The 21,112-nt window shown below is 40.0% G+C and overlaps 1 protein-coding gene across 3 annotated transcripts in view; it reads left to right on the top strand.

Moving 5' to 3' along the window:
• The window catches only part of BBS9 (Bardet-Biedl syndrome 9), a 476,883-nt gene that overhangs the window by 4,798 nt on the left and 450,973 nt on the right, over window positions 1-21,112 (top strand). For all 3 annotated transcript variants that reach the window (XM_061414167.1, XM_061414166.1, XM_061414165.1), the window contains exon 2: window positions 17,037-17,159. In XM_061414167.1, the coding sequence (XP_061270151.1) occupies window positions 17,048-17,159 (112 nt within the window). In that variant the 5' untranslated portion in view covers window positions 17,037-17,047. The remainder of the gene's footprint in view (window positions 1-17,036; window positions 17,160-21,112) is intronic.

The following is a 21,112-nucleotide window of genomic DNA, read 5'->3' as shown; positions in this document are numbered from 1 at the left end:
AAATGATAGAATACTGAAACAGGAACTCCCCCGGTTGGTAGGTGCCCAAATTGCTGCTGGAGATCAGTGGAGGAATAACTCCAGAAAGAATGAAGGGACGGAGCCAAAGCAAAAACAATACCCAGTTGTGGATGTGACTGGTGATAGAAGCAAGGTCCGATGCTGTAAAGAGCAATATTGCATAGGAACCTGGAATGTCAGGTCCATGAATCAAGGCAAATTGGAAGTGGTCAAACAAAAGATGGCAAGAGTGAATGTCGACATTCTAGGAATCAGCAAACTGAAATGGACTGGAATGGGTGAATTTAACTCAGATGACCATTATATCTACTACTGTGGGCAGGAATCCCTTAGAAGAAATGGAGTAGCCATCATGGTCAACAAAAGAGTCCGAAATACAGTACTTGGATGTGATCTTAAAAATGACAGAATGATCTCTGTTCGTTTCCAAGGCAAACCATTCAATATCACAGTAATCCAAGTCTGTGCCCCAACCAGTAACGCTTCAGTAACGCTGAAGAAGCTAAAGTTGAATGGTTCTATGAAGACCTACAAGACCTTTTAGAACTAACACCCCGAAAAGATGTCCTTTTCATTATAGGGGAATGGAATGCAAAAGTAGGAAGTCAAGAAACACCTGGATTAACAGGCAAATTTGGCCTTGGAATACGGAAGGAAGCAGGGCAAAGGCTAATAGAGTTTTGCCAAGAGAACACACTGGTCATAGCAAACACCCTCTTCCGACAACACAAGAGAAGACTCTACACATGGATGTCACCAGATGGTCAACACCAAAATCAGATTGATTATATTCTTTGTAGCCAAAGATGGAGAAGCTCTATACAGTCAGCAAAAACAAGACTGGGAGCTGACTGTGGCTCAGATCATGAACTCGTTATTGCCAAATTCAGGCTTAAATTGAAGAAAGTAGGGAAAACCACTAGACCATTCAGGTATGACCTAAATCAAATCTCTTATGATTATACAGTGGAAATGAGAAATAGATTTAAGGGACTCGATCTGATAGAGTGCCTGATGAATTATGGACGGAGGTTTGTGACGTTGTACAGGAGACAGGGATCAAGACCATCCCCATGGAAAAGAAATGCAAAAAAGTAAAATGGCTGTCTGGGGGCGTCTTACAAATAGCTGTGAAAAGAAGAGAAGCGAAAAGCAAAGGAGAAAAGGAAAGATACAAGCATCTGAATGCAGAGTTCCAAAGAATCGCAGGGAGAGATAAGAAAGCCTTCCTCAGGAATCAATGCAAAGAAATAGAGGAAAACAACAGAATGGGAAAGACTAGAGATCTCTTCAGGAAAATTAGAGATACCAAGGGAACATTCCATGCAAAGATGGGCTCGCTAAAGGACAGAAATCGTATGGACCTAACAGAAGCAGAAGATATTAAGAAGAGGTGGCAAGAATACACAGAAGAACTGTACAAAAAAGATCTTCACTACCAAGGTAATCATGATGGTGTGATCACTCACCTAGAGCCAGACATCCTGGAATGTGAAGTCAAGTGGGCCTTAGAAAGCATCACTACGAACAAAGCTAGTGGAGGTGATGGAATTCCAGTTGAGCTATTTCAAATCCTAAAAGATGATGCTGTGAAAGTGCTGCACTCAATATGCCCTCAAATTTGGAAAACTCAGCAGTGGCCACAGGACTGGAAAAGGTCAGTTTTCATTCCAATCCCAAAGAAAGACAATGCCAAAGAATGCTCAAACTACCACACAATTGCACTCATCTCACATGCTAGTAAAGTAATGCTCAAAATTCTCCAAGCCAGGCTTCAGCAATACGTGAGCCATGAACTTCCAGATATTCAAGCTGGTTTTAGAAAAGGCAGAGGAACCAGAGATCAAATTGCCAACATCCGCTGGATCATAGAAAAAGCAAGAGAGTTCCAGAAAAACATCTACTTCAGCTTTATTGACTATGCCAAAGCCTTTGACTGTGTGGATCACAATAAACTGTGGAAAATTCTGAAAGAGATGGGAATACCAGACCACCTGATCTGCTTCTTGAGAAACCTATAGGCAGGTCAGGAAGCAACAGTTAGAACTGGACATGGAACAACAGACTGGTTCCAAATAGAAAAGGAGTAAGTCAAGGCTGTATGTTGTCACCCTGCTTATTTAACTTATATGCTGAGTACATCATGAGAAACGCTGGGCTGGAAGAAGCACAAGCTGGAATCAAGATTGCCGGGAGAAATATCAATAACCTCAGATATGCAGATGACCCCACCCTTATGGCAGAAAGTGAAGAGGAACTAAAAAGCCTCTTGATGAAAGTGAAAGAGGAGAGTGAAAAAGTTGGCTTCAAGCTCAACATTCAGAAAACGAAGATCATGGCATCTGGTCCCATCACTTCATGGGAAATAGATGGGGAAACAGTGGAAACAGTGTCAGACTTTATTTTTTGGACTCCAAAATCACTGCAGATGGTGATTGCAGCCATGAAATTAAATGACGCTTACTCGTTGGAAGGAAAGTTATGACCAAGCTAGATAGCGTATTGAAAAGCAGAGACATTACTTTGCCAACAAACGTCTGTCTAGTCAAGGCTATGGTTTTTCCAGTGGTCATGTATGGATGTGAGAGTTGGACTGTGAAGAAAGCTGAGTGCCAAAGAATTGATGCTTTTGAACTGTGGTGTTGGAGAAGACTCTTGAGAGTCCCTTGGACTGCAAGGAGATCCAACCAGTCCATCCTAAAGGAGATTGGTCCTGGGTGTTCATTGGAAGGACTGATGATAAAGCTGAAACTCCAGTACTTTGGCCACCTCATGCAAAGAGTTGACTCACTGGAAAAGACTCTGATGCTGGGAGGGATTGGGGGCAGGAGGAGAAGGGGATGACAGAGGATGAGATGGCTGGATGACATCACCGACTCGATGGACATGAGTTTGAATGAACTCCAGGAGTTGGTGATGGACAGGGAGGCCTGGCATGCTGCAATTCATGGGGTCGCAGAGAGTCAGACACGACTGAGCGACTGAACTGAACTGAACTGAACTCATATGCCAGTACCATACTGTCCTAATTCCTGTTGCTTGGTAGTAATTTTTGAAATGGGGGAAATATGAGTTCTCCAATTTTGTTCTTATTTTAAAAGATTATTTTGACCATCTGAGTCCCTGGTAATTCTATAAGAATTTCATCAGAAGCCTGTCAATTTGTACAAAGAAGACGTGGAGATCTGGTAGGGATTGCATTGAATGTGGAGATCAATTAGGGAAGTATTGCCATCTTAATAATGTTAAGGCTTCAGAACCATGAACATGGTGTGTTTTCCTGTTTAGATCTTTTTTTGTTTTGACTATATTTTGTAGTTTTCAGAGTATATATTTTATGTGTCTTTTGTTACTTTTATTCCCAAGTGTTTTATTCTTTATATTGTAAATGCAGTTGTTTCTTATTTTTGGATTGTTCATTGCCAGTACATAGAAATACAGTTGATTTCTGTATGTTGATCTTGTATCCTTCAACCTTACTGACTTGTTTATCAGCTCTAATAGTTTCTGTTTGTTTGTTTTTACTGAATTCTTGAGGATTTTCTATATACAAGGTCATGTCATCTGTAAGTAAAGATAATTTTACTTTTTTCTTTCCAATCTGTAAGCCTTTAATTTTTTCTACTTAATTGGCTAATTTACAGCCTCCAGTGAAATGAAGTGGTTAAGAAGGACATCCTAGACTTGTGTCTGATATTAGGGAGAAAGCATCCAGTCATTCACCATTAAGTATGGTATAAGCTATGAGTTTTGCATGTAAGTGTTCTCTTTCTGTTTGAGGAAGTTCCTTTCTATCCTAGTATGTTGAAAACATAGGTGCTAATAATCAATAAACGATCTATAATAAGAATCAATTCAGTTCAGTTCAGTTTAGTCGCTCAGTCGTGTCTGACTCTTTGCGACCCCATGAATCGCAGCACGCCAGGCCTCCCTGTCCATCACCAACTCCCGGAGTTCACTCAGACTCACGTCCATCGAGTCAGTGATGCCATCCAGCCGTCTCATCTTCTCATCCCCTCATCCCCTTCTCCTCCTGCCCCCAATCCCTCCCAGCATCAGAGTCTTTTCCAATGAGTCAACTCTTCACATGAGGTGGCCAAAGTACTGGAGTTTCAGCTTTAGCATCATTTCTTAATAATAATAAAAATAGAAGAGCTTTATTTGAGCCAGACTGAGGGCTACAGCCTGGGAAACACAGATTCAAGAAGTTACAACTTTATAACCAAAAAGTTATGTAAGTTGTTTGTGAAGAATTAGGATTGGAGCTTGGAAGGATGCTTGTTAAGGATTTATTGGGGTTTGAAATGGTTGCATAGTATGAGGAAAGACTTTGAGATTATAAGGTTGCAGCTGGTAGCTGTTAGCAGATATTGTTTTGAAAAGTTCTGCATGTGCTGTTGAGTTTGATACAGTTCAGATAATCTAAGTTCTCAGTGATGCAGTAACATGAATAAAATACATCCACCATGGCCATCTGGCTCCATTTTGGATGTTTGAATCACAGTTACTCCATTTTGATTTTTAAATACACTCTTTTCTTTAATGGTTAAAGCAGATGTACCATGCATATTTGACAGGTTATAAGACAGGCTATTCGACAGGGTGCTCTAGTTCATGTGAAGTTTAAATTTAATTATATTTTAAGCCAGAATGACTTCCCCATATCTCATATGTGAAAATTTCTTCCATCAAGAGTTTTTACAATTGAAGAGTTTTGGATTTTGTCAAATGCTTTTTCTGACTCTGTTTATAAGATCAGGTGTTTTTTACTTTATTGGTTTGGTATATTTTCTTAAATAATTTTGGGTGTTAAACTAACATTGTTTTCCTGGGGGTAAATTACACTTGGCCATGGTGTTTAATTCTAATCATATGTTGCTTGATTCACATTGCTGGTGTTGTGTTGAAGATTTTTACATACATATTTGTAAGAGACACTGGTCCATAGTTTTCTTTTCTTGTATTTGTCTAGTTATCAGTGTAACACTAGCTTCATAGAATGAGTTGGGAAGTGACCTCTCCTCTTTTATTTTTTGAAGAGATTAGTGAACAATTGGTGTTAATTTTTTTAAAACAATTTGGTGAAATTTACCATCTGAGCTTAGTCTTTCCTCCCTTTCTTTCTTTGAGCCTTGTCTTTTTTTGTAGGTAGTTTTTTGATTACTACTTCAGTCTTTCTACTTTTTATAAGTCTGTTTAGATTTTCAATTTCTTCTGTAGTCAGCAACAGATAGGTGGCAGCAAGACAAATAATGCTAATGTCCTGGCCCTCCTGGGAAAATGGTTTTCTGATTGGGAGCTGTGGGGAGAGGGTTCTTGGCTGTACCAGTCTGCAGTGCAGTACTGTCTTGCTGAACTAGGAGTATGGAGTAGGGAGTGTTAGTTTAAATATTACAGGCTCTTACTGTTCTTACAGAGTTTTAGATTTTTAGCGTTTCTTTATTTGCTGTATGGTCCTAGGACAACTTCCAGAGACGTTAAATGATTGTTTTAAAAAATTATTTTCAGAGTTTCACTGGGAAGTGGGCCCATGGAACTTCTTACATGTCATGTTGAAAGTGGAATTCTCTGAAACTTTAAGTTGTATAACATATGGTTATGGGAAAAATACCTATATTATCCCAAGATTTCATCAGAGTTCCATTAGATATCAATGTGCTCTGGAGTCTGTAAGACTTATATTTAAAAGCAAGTAGGTGGTGCTAGTGGTAAAGAACCTCCCTGCCAATGGAGGAGATGCAAAGAGACATGGGTTTGATCCCTGAGTCAGAAAGATTGCCTGGAGGAGGTCATGGCAACCCACTCCAGTATTCTTGCCTAGAGAATCCCCATGGACAGAGGAGCCTGGCGGGTTACAGTCCATAAGGTTCCAGAGTCAGACACAACTGAAATGACTGAGTGAGCGAGCAATAAAAATGATTATGTATAAGGTTATTAGAACACAGCTGATATGTGCAAAGAGAATTTTTTTGTAGGTGTGTTTTATTTTTCAAGCCAAGAGATTAAGCTTTTTTGTTGTTGTTGTTGCAGATAAGCAGGATATCTAGCAACCTTAGGTTGTTCAGACTTGCTGTCCGATCTATGAAGCCAAAGTGGAAAGGAACTCCCCTTTGAAATCTTTTATCCTGCAGCCTAAGTAAAACACCAGTTTTTGAGAAAAGGAAATTAACGATGTACAAATTTAGCACAAATGAGGGTTTGTGTATTCTTAATTTTTTGGGAGTGGGTAGTGCACTGTTCTCTGCTTCTGCCTTTGAAATTGAAAAGAGAGGCACTGGGAGACACGCTACTGGCCATCAGTTTAAATTGTTAGTTTTCCTATTGTTCATTAATTTTTAAAGATGTTAGACCTTATTCAGCAGTTGATTGTCCACAATGGTAAATGATAACACCTGGGTCATGGGCAAACCAGTGTGCGAATTGTGATGTAATGTAATTCATGCAGTTCTGCTATATATTAGGGCTTCCCAGGTGGCACAGTGTTAAAGAATACGACTGGAAAGCAGGAGACGTAGGTTTGATCCATGGGTGGGGGAGATCCCCTGGAGAAGGAAATGACAACCCACTCCAGTATTCTTGCCTGGAAAATCCCATGGACAGAGGAGCCTGGTGGGCTACAGTCCATGGGGTCACAGAGAGTCAGACACGACAGACTGCATGCTCGCTTTGTATTAACTTATGTTTTGCCCTGTTATGAAGGTAAGTTGGTCTGAAATGAAGTAGCTGTGGTCTTGTGAAGAAGAGCTATTTGTTGGACCTAGGTTTAAAAATAGCATCCCCCCCCCCTTTTTTAAATTACAACAAAGCAAAACAACAACAACAAAAAACCTTTCTACTGACCCATGCTTTTTCAGTATTTCAGATATTAAATTGAAGGCAGTGACAGCCTAACAAGTCTAGAGACCTGGAGAGGGTATGCAGAAATGCTTCTGCCATTAGGTCTGTAATTTAGACAGGGATCAAGACCATCCCCATGGAAAAGAAATGCAAAAAAGCAAAACGGCTGTCTGAGGAGGCCTTACAAGTAGCTGTGAAAAGAAGAGAAGCGAAAAGCAAAGGAGAAAAGGAAAGATATACCCATTTGAATTCAGAGTTCCAAAGAATAGCAAGGGGAGATAAGAAAGACTTCCTCAGTGATCAGTGCAAAGAAATAGAGGAAAACAACAGAATGGGGAAGACTAGAGATCTCTTCAGGAAAAGTAGAGATACCAAGGGAACATTTCATGCAAAGATGGGCTCAATAAAGGACAGAAAAGGTATGGGCCTAACAGAAGCAGAAGATATTAAGAAGAGGTGGCAAGAATACACAGAAGAACTGTACAAAAAAGATCTTCATGACGCAGATAATCACGATGGTGTGATCACTCACCTAGAGCCAGACATCCTGGAATGTGAAGTCAAGTGGGCCTTAGAAAGCATCACTACAAACAAAGCTAGTGGAGGTGATGGAATTCCAGTTGAGCTATTTCAAATCCTAGAAGATGATGCTGTGAAAGTGCTGCACTCAATATGCCAGCAAATTTGGAAAACTCAGCAGTGGCCAAAGGACTGGAAAAGGTCAGTTTTCATTGCAATCCCAAAGAAAGGCAATGCCAAAGAATGCTCACACTACCACACAAATTGCACTCATCTCACATGCTAGTAAAGTAATGCTCAAAATTCTCCAAGCCAGGTTTCAGCAATACATGAACCGTGAACTTCCAGATATTCAAGCTGGTTTTAGAAAAGGCAGAGGAACCAGAGATCAAACTGCCAACATCCACTGGATCATGGAAAAAGCAAGAGAGTTCCAGAAAAACATATATTTCTGCTTTATTGACTATGCCAAAGCCTTTGACTATGTGGATCACAACAAACCGTGGAAAATTCTGAAAGAGGGGAATACCAGACTACCTGACCTGCCTCTTGAGAAACCTGTATGCAGGTCAGGAAGCAACAGTTAGAACTGGACATGGAACAACAGACTGGTTCCAAATAGAAAAGGAGTATGTCAAGGTTGTATATTGTCACCCTGATTATTTAACTTATATGCAGAGTGCTGCTACTGCTGCTAAGTTGCTTCAGTCGTGTCCGACTCTATGGGATCCCATAGATGGCAGCCCACCAGGCTCCCCTGTCCCTGGGATTCTCCAGGCAAGAATACTGCAGTGGGCCGCCATTTCCTTCTCCAATGCACGAAAGTGAAAAGTGAAAGTGAAGTCACTCAGTTGTGTCCGACTTTTAGCGACCCCATGGACTGCAGCCTACCGGGCTCCTCCGTCCATGGGATTTTCCAGGCAAGAGTACTGGAGCGGGGTGCCATTGCCTTCTCCATATATGCAGAGTGCATCATGTGAAAGACTGGGCTGGATGAAGCACAAGCTGGAATCAAGATTGCCAGGAGAAATATCAATAATCTTAGATATGCAGATGATACCACTTTTATGGCAGAAAGTGAAGAAGAACTAAAGAGCCTCTTGATGAAAGTGAAAAAGGAGAGTGAAGAAGTTAGCTTAAAGCTCAACATTCAGAAAACGAAGATCATGTCATCCAGTCTTATCACTTCATGGCAAATAGATGGGGAAACAATGGAAACAGTGTCAGACTTTATTTTTGAGGACTCCAAAATCACTGCAGATGGTGACTGCAGCCATAAAATTAAAAGACGCTTAATCCTTGGAAGGAAAGTTATGACCAACCTAGACAGAATATTCAAAAGCAGAGACATTACTTTGCCAACAAAGGTCCGTCTAGTCAAGGCTATGGTTTTTCCAGTGGTCATGTATGGATGTGAGAGTTGAACTATAAAGAAAGCTGAGCACTGAAGAATTGATGCTTTTGAACTGTGGTGTTGGAGAAGACTTGAGAGTCCCTTGGACTGCAAGGAGATCCAACCAGTCCATCCTAAAGGAGATCAGTCCTGGGTGTTCATTGGAAGGACTGATGTTGAAGCTGAAACTCCAATATTTTGGCCACCTGATACGAAGAGCTGACTCACTGGAAAAGACTGTGATGCTGGGAAAGAGTGAACGCTGAAGGAGAAGGGGACAACAGAGGATTAGATAGTCTCATGGCATCACTGACTCAGTGGACATGAGTTGGGTAAACTCTGGGAGTTGGTGATGGACAGGGAGACCTGGTGTGCTCTGGTCCATGGGGTCGCAAAGAGTCGGACATGACTGAGCGACTGAACTGAACTGAACTTAGGGGAGTCATATACCTATAGAATGAGAAGACTAGCTGATTGATAAGTACCTTCTAGCTGTGGAGGCTCTTGATTTTAAAAGTGAGTCTTTTTTCCTCAACTTTGGAAAGATGACTAGTGGCAGGGGACACAGGAAAAATGAAGAGAAGTAGAGCATTGCTGTAAGAAAACATCCACATAGGGTATCAGGTATCAGTTCAACTAGTGGTTTTCAAACTTTAAGGTGCATGTGAATCACTTGGGGATGTTGTTTGGGGTGGAGTTGGGATTCTCAGTTTTCACAAGCTCTTGGGTGTTGCTGACCTGCTAGTCCAGGGACTACACTTGGGGTAGCAAAGCTAAATAATCTAGAAAAGGAGGACTTTCAGAAGCTAATGAAGTGGTAGATGTCTAAGGAGAAATTGATAGAGCAGGAGAAACAGGAAGGAACTAAATGTTGCCAGTTGTATTTTGTTAATAAGTATAGATATTCAATTTTATGATAGAAGTCCATGAGAAATTACTGCTTGATTTAGAACAGTTCCGTTTACACACAGTGTTGGAGAGTTAGTTTTTCATATTGGAGATTCCTCCCCCCACTCACCTTTATTCTAGCAAGCTGAAAAAATTTGTTCACTAACAAAGGTTTTTAAGGCCATGTTCACATAATAGGTATTTTCATCTGATGAAGTCATGTGTGTTTATATTAAAACTACAGGTACATATAGTTTTCACCCTTCCTGATTATGCTTTTTGTCCTTTTAAGTAATATATCATAGCCATGATGATGACTATATGCTGAGTGTTGTGAGACCTCCTAGTGAATCATTGAATGGTGTTGAATTGGGGTCATATTCTGCCCTGGGCTGCAAGAGAATGATGTGTCTTTATTGTGGCAGTCCAATGGTATGATGTGTTACAATTTTCCAATGTATCTCAAGTATGTAATGGAAATATATGGCATTTATTAAATATGTTACATCCCTCTCAAATTAAAAAACTCAATAAAAGTATAATAGAAGTGTTTATTATGGTTTTGAATATTTGCTACGAGATTTGAAGTTTAGTCATCTGGAAATCTGTATGGTTTTACGTAGTGCCATTATTAATAACAGGTGATACAGATGGTTTTTCAGAAACTCTCCCACATGTTAAAACTTAAGTTTACTTACCTGCTAGGTATTTTTCCTTAATTTTCATCAACACCTTGCCTTTACCTGACTGCTTTCTTTTTTAACATAAAGAGAGGGCCTTACATGGAATTTTCTTTCTCCCCTACCCCGTTGTTTCTTTAAAGTTGTCACTTTGAAAGGATTTTACGATCACATAGAAGCTGCAAAAATAGTGGTTTCCCAGTGATAAAGTACAATTATCAAAGCCATTAAATTGACATTAGTACAATAAATATTGAGCCATGCCATGTAGAGCCACCCACGACCATCACAGTAATCCTGTTCATTAAGATCTTTTTTGTACAGTTCTTCTGTGTATTCTTTCCATCTCTTCTTGATCTCTCCAGTGTCTACTAGGTCCCCATTGTTTCTGTCCTTTTATTGTGCCCATCTTTGGGCAAAATGTTCCCTTGATAGCTCCAATTTTCCTGAAGAACTCTCTAGTCTTTCCCCTGATTATTGAAGAGATCAAGAAGAGATGGAAAGAATACATAGAAGAACTGTACCAAAAAGATGTTAATGAACTGGATTACTATGATGGTGTGGTCACTCACCCAGAGTCAGACATTCTGGAGAGCAAAGTCAAGTGGACCTTAGGAAGCATTGCTGTTAATAAAGCTAGTGGATGCGATGGAATTCTAGTAGAACTATTCAAAACCCTAAAGGATGATGTCATCAAGGTGTTGCATTCAATATGTCAGCAAATCTGGAAGACCCAGCAGTGGCCACAGGACTGGAAAAGGTCAATCCTCATCCCAATTCCCAAGAAGAGTAGTTCTAAAGAATGTGCTAATAATTGGACAGTTGCACTCATTTCCCATGCTAGTAAGGTCATGCTTAAAATCTTGCATGCTATGCTTCAGCATTATGTGAACCAAAAACTTCCAGATGTCCAACCTGGGTTTAGAAAAGGAAGCGGAACCAGAGATCAAATTGCCAACATTCAGTGGATCATAGAGAAAGCTAGGAAAGTCCAGTAAAACACCTACCTCTGTTTAATTGACTATGCCAAAGCCTTCAACTGTGTGGATCATAATAAACTGAAGAAAGCTCTTAAAGAGATGAGAATACCAGAGCATCTTACCTGTTTCCTGATAAACCTGTATGCGGGTCAAGAGTCAACAATTAGAACCCTGCATGGAACAACTAATTGGTTCAAGATTGAAAAAGGAGTACGACAGGGCCATCTGCTGTCACCCTGTTTGTTTAACCTATATGCTGAGCACATCATGAGAAATACCCGGCTGGATGAGTTACAAGCTAGAATCAAGATAGGTGGGAGAAACAGCAACAACCTCAGATAGGTGAATGATATCACTCTAATGGCAGAAAGTGAAGAGGAAGTAAAGAGCCTCTCGATGAGGGTGAAGGAGGAGAGTGAAAGAGCCAGCTTAAAACTAAATTAAAAAAAAAACTAAGATAATGGCATCTGGCTCCATTACTTCATGGCAAATAGAAGGGGAAAAGGTGGAAGTAGTGACAGATTTCCTCTTCTTGGGCTCTCAAATCACTGTGGATGGTGACTGCAACCATGAAATCAGAAGACGTTTGCTTTTTGGGAGGAAAGCTATGAAAAACCTAGACAGTGTGTTGAAAAGCAGAAACATTACTCTGCCAGCAAACGTCCGTATAGTCAAGGCTATGATTTTCCCAGTGGTCACGTATGGTTGTGAGAGCTGGACCGTAAAGAAGGCAGGGTGCTGAAGAATTGACACCTTTGTCCAAGGAACTCCTGAGTTCCTTGGACAGCAGGGAGATCAAACCAGTCAATCTTAAGGGAGATCAACCCTGAATGCTTATTTGAAGGACTGATATTGAAGCTGAAACTCCAGTATTTTGGTCATCTGATGCAAATGGCTGACTCACTGGAAAGTCCTTGATGCTGGGAAAGATTGAGGACAGAAGGAGAAGAGGGCATCAGAAGATGAGATGGCTGGCTGGCATCACCAATGCAATGGGCAAACTTTGGGAGATGGGGAGGGACAGGGACGCCTGGTGTGCTGCAGTCCATGGGGTCGCAAAGAGTCAGACATGACTGGGCGACTGAACAACAGCAACTATACTCTATTTAGTACTATAGCTAAATTACAGATCTTATTTCAATCTCACCGTGTTTTATATTACATACACTTTTTTTTTTTTTGTAGGAATACTGCTCTAAGAAATAAAATTTATGCCATGGAACCACCACCAAAGTCTGGTTCTAGAACTTTTTCATCACCTCAAAGAAATTCCTTTGCATTAATCCTTTAAAGTCATACCCTCTCTTAACCTTGATAACCACTGATCTGTTCTCCGTCAGCTTAATTTTGTAATTTTGAAAATGTTGCAGAAATGAAATTATTTAAAATGCAACCTTTTTGTAAATCAACTATAATCCAATAAAAAGTTAAAAAGGTAGATAAGCAACAGGGATAAGTTGTACAGCACAGGGAATTATAGTCATTATATTGTAAAAACATTTTTTTTTTGGTTGTGCTCATAGCATGTGGAATCTTAGTTCCATAATAGGGATCAAACTCATGCCTTCTGCACTGGGAAGCATAGAGTCTTAACCATTGGACCACCAGGGAAATCCCTTTGTAATAACTCTTAGTGGAATATAATCTATAAAAATACTGGATCACTGTGCTATACACCTGAAACTTATTTAATATTGGAACTCACATATACTTCAATAAAAAAATAATGAAGTAAAGGAAAAAGCAACCTCTTAGGACTTCTGGGCTTCCCTCAGATGGTTAAGAATCCTCCTGCAATCCTGGGGACCTGGGTTCAATCCCTGGGTCCGGAAGATCCCCTGGAGAAGGGAATGGCAACCCACCCCAATATACTTGCCTGGAGAATTCCATGGAAAGAGGAGCCTTGAGGGGTACAATCTGTGACGTCTCAAAGAAGAGGTCACAAAGAGTAGGACGAGACTGAGCACAGACACACACAAAAGATACGGAAGGAACCTAAATGTCCATCAATAGATGAATGAATACAGAAGATGTAGGGTACACACATACACACACACACACACACACACACACACACACACACTCACTCTATGTCTCTCTCACAGTGGAATACTACTCAGTCATAAAAAGAATGAAATAATGCCATCTGAAGCAACATGTATGAACCTAGAGATTATCATACTAAATGAAATGTCAGAGAAAGGCAAATATGATAGCACTTATATATGGAGTCTAAAATATGACACAATAAACTTACTTATGAAACAGAAACAGACTTCACAGACATAGAAAACAAACTTATGGTTACTAAAGGGAAAGGGGAGGTGGGGGTAAAGATAAACTAGGAAGCTGAGATTAGCAGATACATACTACTATATATAAGATAGATAAACAACAAGGTCCTACTGTATAGCACAGGGAACTATATTCAATATTCTGTACTAAACCATAATGGAAGCTATATATATGTAAGTATGTATATATATATGCACACACACAACTGAATCACTTTGCTATACACCAGAAACTGACACAACATTGTAAATCAACTATACTTCAACAAAATAGAGTACTGCTCCACCAAACAGATTCCATTGTATGTATATACTAAATTTTGATTATCCACTTATTTGCCAATGGACACAGGTGGTTTGTTTCTACCTTTGGCTCTTGTGAATAATGCTGCTATAAACATATGTATGTGTACGTGCTTAGATGCTTCAGTCATATCCAACTCTTGTGACCCTATGGACTGTAGCCCACCAGGCTCCTCTGTCCATGGGATTCTCCAGACAAGAATACTGGAGTGGGTTGCCATGCCCTCCTCCAGGGGATCTTCCCTATCCAGGGATTGAACCTGCATCTCTTAGGTCTCCTGCATTGCAGGTGGATTCTTTACCACTGAGCCATGAACATGGTTGTACAAATATCTCTTCGAGAAACTGCTTTCAGTTCATTTGGCTAATACAGCCAAATGAATTCCCATAAGTGGAACTGCTGGATCAAATGGTAATTTAAATTTTTAATTTTTTGAGAAAACACCGGACTGTTTCCACAGTGGCAGCATCATTTTATATTATTACCAGCAGTGCACAAGGGTTTGATTACATCATTGCTAACACTTATTATTTTTGTTAATAGCCATCCTAATGGATGTGAGGTAGTATCTCATTGTGGTTTTAACTTGCATATCTCTAATGATTAGTGATGTTGAGCATTGTTTCATGTACTTGTTGTCCATTTGTCTATCTTATTTAGATAAATGTCTCCTTAACTCCTTTGCCCATTTAAATTTTGTTGTTGTTGTTGAACTTTACCAGTTCTTTATGTATTGTGTATTGTGGCTCTTTTCAGATACATGATTTGCAGATACTTGCTCCTATTTTGTAGGCTGACTCTACTGTGCTTTTATTCAGTCTTCACATACCGTTCTTACCTTTATTTTGTATTAACAAATGAGGAAGCCAAAGTATAGAGAGATTCAGTAACTTTTAGTAACCTGCATCTGGTTGCCTGGTTAGTATATGGTAGAGCAGGGATTCAAACTCACATCAACTGCCTCCGGAAGCTGTACTTTTTACCACCATATTATGGTCAGCTAATTTCTTAGCCAACTCTATGAATACAAGTAATCTTGATTTCTGTGTTTAACCTGTGTGGAAGGCTTACTGAAAGAAGCAGATTGATCTACCTTTTAAAAAAAGTATGGCGATCCTCATTATTTGCATATTCTGTATTTGTGAGTTTTTCTGCTCACCAAAATTTTTTGTAATCCCAAAGCAATATTCATAGTGCTTTTGGTGTCATTCATGGCTGTGGGCAGAGTGGGAAAAAATCTGAGTCACTTGATATGGATATTCCCAGCTGATGTCCAACACAGCAACTCTCTGCCTTCTTGTGTTGTCTCTGCTCTCCATTTTTTTTTGTAGTCTACTTAGTGCCTACGTAGTCTACTTATTCCAACTCTGTGGTTTGAGTTTTGTGTATGTGTGTGTGTGATATTGCTATTTAAAATTGTCCCCCAGAGTAGTGCTAACGTACTCTCTAATGTTTCTAAGTGCAAGAAGGCTGTGATGGACTCTATGGAGAAAATACATATAGTAGATAAGTTGTCTTCAAATATGAGTTGTAGCGTGGTTGGTCATTGAGATCAATGTTAATGAACCAGCAGTATATAAAAAAACTATCTTTAAACAGAAACACACAAGAAACAAAATTATGTATTGATTGGTTGCTGAAAATGCTGTGAATAGAAGCTTGTATGACTCTAACCCTCTATTTCCTCTGGAAGCAATGGTTCAGTGTTTGCAAATTCAATGGTTGCTGCCACCTTATAGAACAGAGCTTCTTTGAATGAAAAGAGTTGACTGCTTATCCTAACTATCATTTAAATCAGTGTATCTTGAAGGAAGCTAAATAAATTCTCATAGAATCCCAGGGTGGGTATGTGATGTGTGTGCTTAGTTGCTTAGTCATGTCTGACTCTTTGTGACCCCGTAGACTGTAGCCTGCCAGGCTCCTCTGTCCATGGGGATTCTCCAGGCAAGAATACTGGAGTGGGTTGCCATGCCCTCCTCTAGGAGATCTTCCCAACCCAGGAATTGAACCCAGGTCTCCCACACTGCAAGTGGATTTTTTACTGTCTGAGCCACCAGGGAAGCCCTAAAAAGTGTTAGTCACTCAGTCATGTCTGACTCTTTGTGACCCCATGGACTATATAGCCTGTCAGGCTTCTCTGACCATGGAATTCTCTAGGCAAGAATACTGCAGTGGGTTGCCATTCCCTTTTCCAGGGGATCTTCCATACCCAGGGATTGAACCTGAATCTCCTGCATTGCGGGCAGGTTGTTTACCATCTGATCCACCTGGGAAACCCCCTATGTGGTTTGTACTGTAATTTAAAAGGTCCAGTGTGCTTTCACATCCACCACATCCATAGCCCAGTGGTATGGCTGGTGTATCCTCATTTTAGATGAGGAATCAAAGTGCAAAGGGGGTTACGTGAGTTGCCTGAGGACACACAGGTAATTAGTGCTATAAGTAGACCTACAGCCCACATTTCCTAGTTGTTTTTTTGGTGTGAATTTCCTCTTCCATCTTCCTTTCTACAGTTAGGGGAAAGAGAGTGAAAGCTTCCTGGCGTGCTGTGATTCATGGGGTCGCAAAGAGTTGAACACGACTGAGCGACCGATCTGATCTGATCTGAATGTACCCCTTCCGGTATTAGTCATTGATGCATTTGATCTCATTTGCTCTTCTTAGCAGCTCATTGTGACAGGAGATGCTACAGTCTTTCTGATGACCAAACTGAAGGGAAATTAGGTGTTTTAATTAGCACATAATTAGGAATTATGTGCTGACTAGTGCTGAATTATGTGCTGACTAGTACTGGTAGAATTTGGATCTTGATCCTTCAAAGAATATGTTACTTTGTGCAGTTGTCTGCTAAATGTCCCAGAGGAGAGAATTGATGAAACATAAATGTATAATTTCTCAGCTTCACTTTCCAGTGGCATGGCAAAATATTTGACTGTTTCCACTCATTTGGAGTTGTGGTTTCGCATATGTCCACAAAATATCAAAAAATTAGAGTTAAATACAATATTTTTTCTCAAAGTGGTCTAAGTTTAGTTTGTTCTGTATGCTGTAGGGGTTAATCAATTCATAAATCCTGTTGTGACTTGCACTTTTGATTATAAACAAATGCTTTCTTTTTAGAGTGAACGAAAATGTCTTTATTTAAAGCCCGTGATTGGTGGTCTACTGTTCTGGGAGATAAAGAAGAATTTGATCAAGGCTGTTTGTGTTTGGCTGATGTTGACAATACTGGAAATGGACAAGGTAAAAACTTATGACCAAGCATGTTGGAACAAAGCATGTTATAGGGATGAAATAAAAATGACTTTAAAAAAAAATGTATACTTTACAGAACTTAGGTGAACTGTCATGATTATGTCCCAGTTTTTTTTTTTTTTGAAACAAAGTGACCCAGTTTTTAAGATCATTTGCCTTATAAGTAATATTTAGGTAACAGGCTGATAAATGTAGTTATTACTTGTGTTTTGTTGTTTGTATTTTTTTGGTCTGTGTTGATTCTGTCATATTTGCTGGAACTCAGAAAAATATTATAGACTATCATTTACTTTATTTTTATTTGTTGCAAAATCAGGTGTTGTAGGGTAGAACTGGCAAAACATTTTTAGTTTTGAAAATTTTTCTTTTGTAGAAATTATTTGCAAGAAAAATGATTTAAAATTGAATCTAAAAGCTGTTAACCAGAATGGACAAATTATGTTAATCTCTCTCTTTGTAGAAAATAATTCTTAAATCATTGCTTTCATTTTTATATTTTGATACTAGAAACAATATTATATTTTATTCTTATATTATTTGCTCCTCTTTGCATGTTCATCGGAGAAGGCAATGGCACCCCACTCTAGTACTCTTGCCTGGAAAATCCCATGGACAGAGGAGCCTGGTAGGCTGCAGTCCATGGGGTCACTAAGAGTCAGACATGACTGAGCGACTTCACTTTCACTTTTCACTTTCCTGAATTGGAGAAGGAAACGGCAACCCACTCCAGTGTTCTTGCCTGGAGAATCCCAGGGATGGGGGAGCCTGGTGGGCTACCGTCTATGGGGTCGAATAGAGTCGGACACGACTGAATTGACTTGGCAGCAGCAGTAGTAGCAGCAGCAGCATGTTCATATATCAAGTGGTCTTTAAAACATTTAAGGTCTGTATTATTGCTATTTGAAATTTATATTTGGTTTAAATGATTTATAGCCATGAGCTTTTTTTTTTTTTTTGTAATTAAGATAGTTACTGACTATATAGTCACTGACCTCTTAAAAAGAAAACTTATAATACTTTTCTTCTGTTTATTTTATATAAATATTGCCCCTTTACATTTCTCTTTATTTTCTTTCTCTTGCCTACAATGAAAATAGTAGAATTTGGGTTGTACGGTGAAAGGGGAAAACGATATAAGCAATGAAGAGTGGAAGTCACTAAGCTGTTCTGAGTGCCTACTTCATTGTATCTAAGGAAGATCTGGGCCCTGCCTTCCTACTGATAGGAGCTGTGAATGTCTTCTATTTGGAGGATGTCCTGAGTGGTTCTTTAATGATTATCAACCCTGCCTTTTGCTCAAGTGTTTGTTTAAATGTGTAATTCCCCTATAATTTGGCAGCCTAGAAGAGTCATACCACAAAAATACCTACCAGAGAGAAACAGTTTCATACCCACCTCTGCCTAAACTATTTAAAGCTCAACTTGGTTGTAAACTGTACTTACTGGTTATCTGAATAACATGGTGCTCACTTCTTATTTTTATTAGAGCTTCCCGGTGGGGTGCCACTAGTGGGTTACCAGTATGCTGAAATGCTGCGTCCCCCTAATTTGCATCCAGCTATGAGCAGCTTCCTCTGTTTTCCCGAGCATGCTATAGAGAAATCATTCTCTCTCTGTGTGTTCCATACAGGAAAAAAACAAACAAACAAAAAAAACACTGATCATTATTTCTCAAAGCCTGGACCACCTACATCATAATATTCTGAAGGGATTATTGTGTATGAAGATTTTCTGTCCCACGCGTACAGGATCCTCGAAGATCATATTCTCTGGAGGGTAGATGGATTGGATAGTGGCTTAGGTATCTACATTTTGACAAGCTCCAAAGTTGAATGGTGGCACACTAAAGTTTAACAATTATTACTGTTGACCTTACGTGGAAGTTTAGTGAGAGCAGTTTTGAGCATGTTCTGTTTGAAATAGAAGCGTCTGGTTGGCAGAACTGAAGTAGAGATTTGGGAGTGAGCAGAATGTATGTATTTGAAGTGAATGAGCAGAATGATTGTATTTGAAGCCCTGGGAAGGGTAAAAATGCAGAGATAAGATGGAACAAGAGGGACGGAACCTTAGGACCATGACTTGGAGAAAATGAACAATCAGGGAGGAGCTTTGGGAAAGGTAGTCAATAATAGATTCTGCCTGGGCAGTTAGAGAGGCAGGAGAGCCAGCTGGGCTGGCACCTGGAAGGCGAGATTTAGTGACATAAAGACTGATACGTTTCCACATTGTTTTGCAGCTAGTGGTTCATTAGTGTCCTTGGTAAGGGTGGATGAATGGGCATCAGTTCAGTTCAGTTCAGTCGCTCAGTCGTGTCCGACTCTTCGCGACCCCATGAATCACAGCACGCCAAGCTTCCCTGTCCATCACCAACTCCCAGAGTTCACTCAGACTCACGTCCATTGAGTCAGTGATGCCATCCAGCCATCTCATCCTCTGTGGTCCCCTTCTCCTCCTGCCCCCAATCCCTCCCAGCATCAGAGTCTTTTCCAATGAGTCAACTCTTCGCACGAGGTGGCCAAAGTACTGGAGTTTCAGCTTTAGCATCATTCCTTCCAAAGAAATCCCAGGGCTGATCTCCTTCAGAATGGACTGGTTGGATCTCCTTGCAGTCCAAGGGACTCTCAAGAGTCTTCTCCAACACCACAGTTCAAAAGCATCAGTTCTTCAGCACTCAGCCTTCTTCACAGTCCAACTCTCACATCCATACATAACCACAGGAAAAACCATAGCCTTGACTAGACGAACCTTTGTTGGCAAAGTAATGTCTCTGCTTTTGAATATGCTATCTAGGTTGGTCATAACTTTCCTTCCAAGGAGTAAGCGTCTTTTAATTTCATGGCTGCAGTCACCATCTGCAGTGATTTTGGAGCCCCCAAAAATAAAGTCTGACACTGTTTCCACTGTTTCCCCATCTATTTCCAATGAGGTGATGGGACCAGATGCCATGATCTTTGTTTTCTAAATGGGCATAGTGGTAACAAAACCTAGATTTTCAGAGAGTTAAGGAGTGAGAGGTGGGAAAGGCTGAGTGTTTATGGCCCTTTAAAGAAACAGCTGTGAAAGGAAGAGGGAGAATGATCATTGGTGACCATGTAGGGTAAAAGAGAAATGGGAAAAACTGAACGTGTAGCATAGAGGAATGAGATTCGTTCTCCTAGAGAAGGGATCTAGAGTAGACAGTAGGAGATGGGATGAGGTGTGCAGATGGAAGGGCTATCTTTAAGCTTGTGTGAAACTTTTTTCCTCTGTGACAGAAGGCAAGAAGGTAAGAATGGACATAGATGAAGAGAAGTTTGCAGGTTAGGTTGGGAATTGAGACAGTAGTGCCAGTCGATCCCTACTTTCTTAGAGGTGATCAGAGAGTGAATGAATAGTATTAGCTAGCACCTTGAAATTGCTTTGGATGAAGTTGACTTGATTCACAGAAGAAGGATTCTTCAGTCCTGAGAGGAGATTGAGAGAAAATTAAGGATCCCTTCATCCTGAGAGAATCTGAATGGTTCAGCTTAGATTACATGCTAACCTATGGCCTGGAGGGTGTGTTTATTACAAGAATCAGAGTTAAACACAAACATAAGGCAGACTAAAAAATAGTTCTTACATTTATCACTTTTAGCTTCTCAGCATTTATACCTAACGTGGGGCAACTGTCCCTTGTACAACTGCACACACACATATTCTTACCCATCTGCAATGAAAGATAACCGTGCACCTACTGCTTCAGAGGCACTTTCAGAGAGCCCTGGCTCTTCAAGACTAGGCTCTCTGGGTGTTATCCCTTTCATTTGTCATTCCAGTATTTATGTTCTGATATTCTACTGCCTCTAGAATAATTGGTACATACAATTTGTGTTCACAGTTTAATATATACATAATACTAATAGTCGAGGAAAAGAAGAGAAAGAAAAACTTAAAAATTAAGATGAAGGAGCAGGAAAAAT

This window comes from Bos javanicus, chromosome 4 (genome assembly GCF_032452875.1).
Source record: "Bos javanicus breed banteng chromosome 4, ARS-OSU_banteng_1.0, whole genome shotgun sequence".
NCBI lineage: Eukaryota > Metazoa > Chordata > Mammalia > Artiodactyla > Bovidae > Bos > Bos javanicus.
Note: the sequence above shows the minus strand (reverse complement) of the source record. Positions and strands in the feature narration are given on the sequence as shown.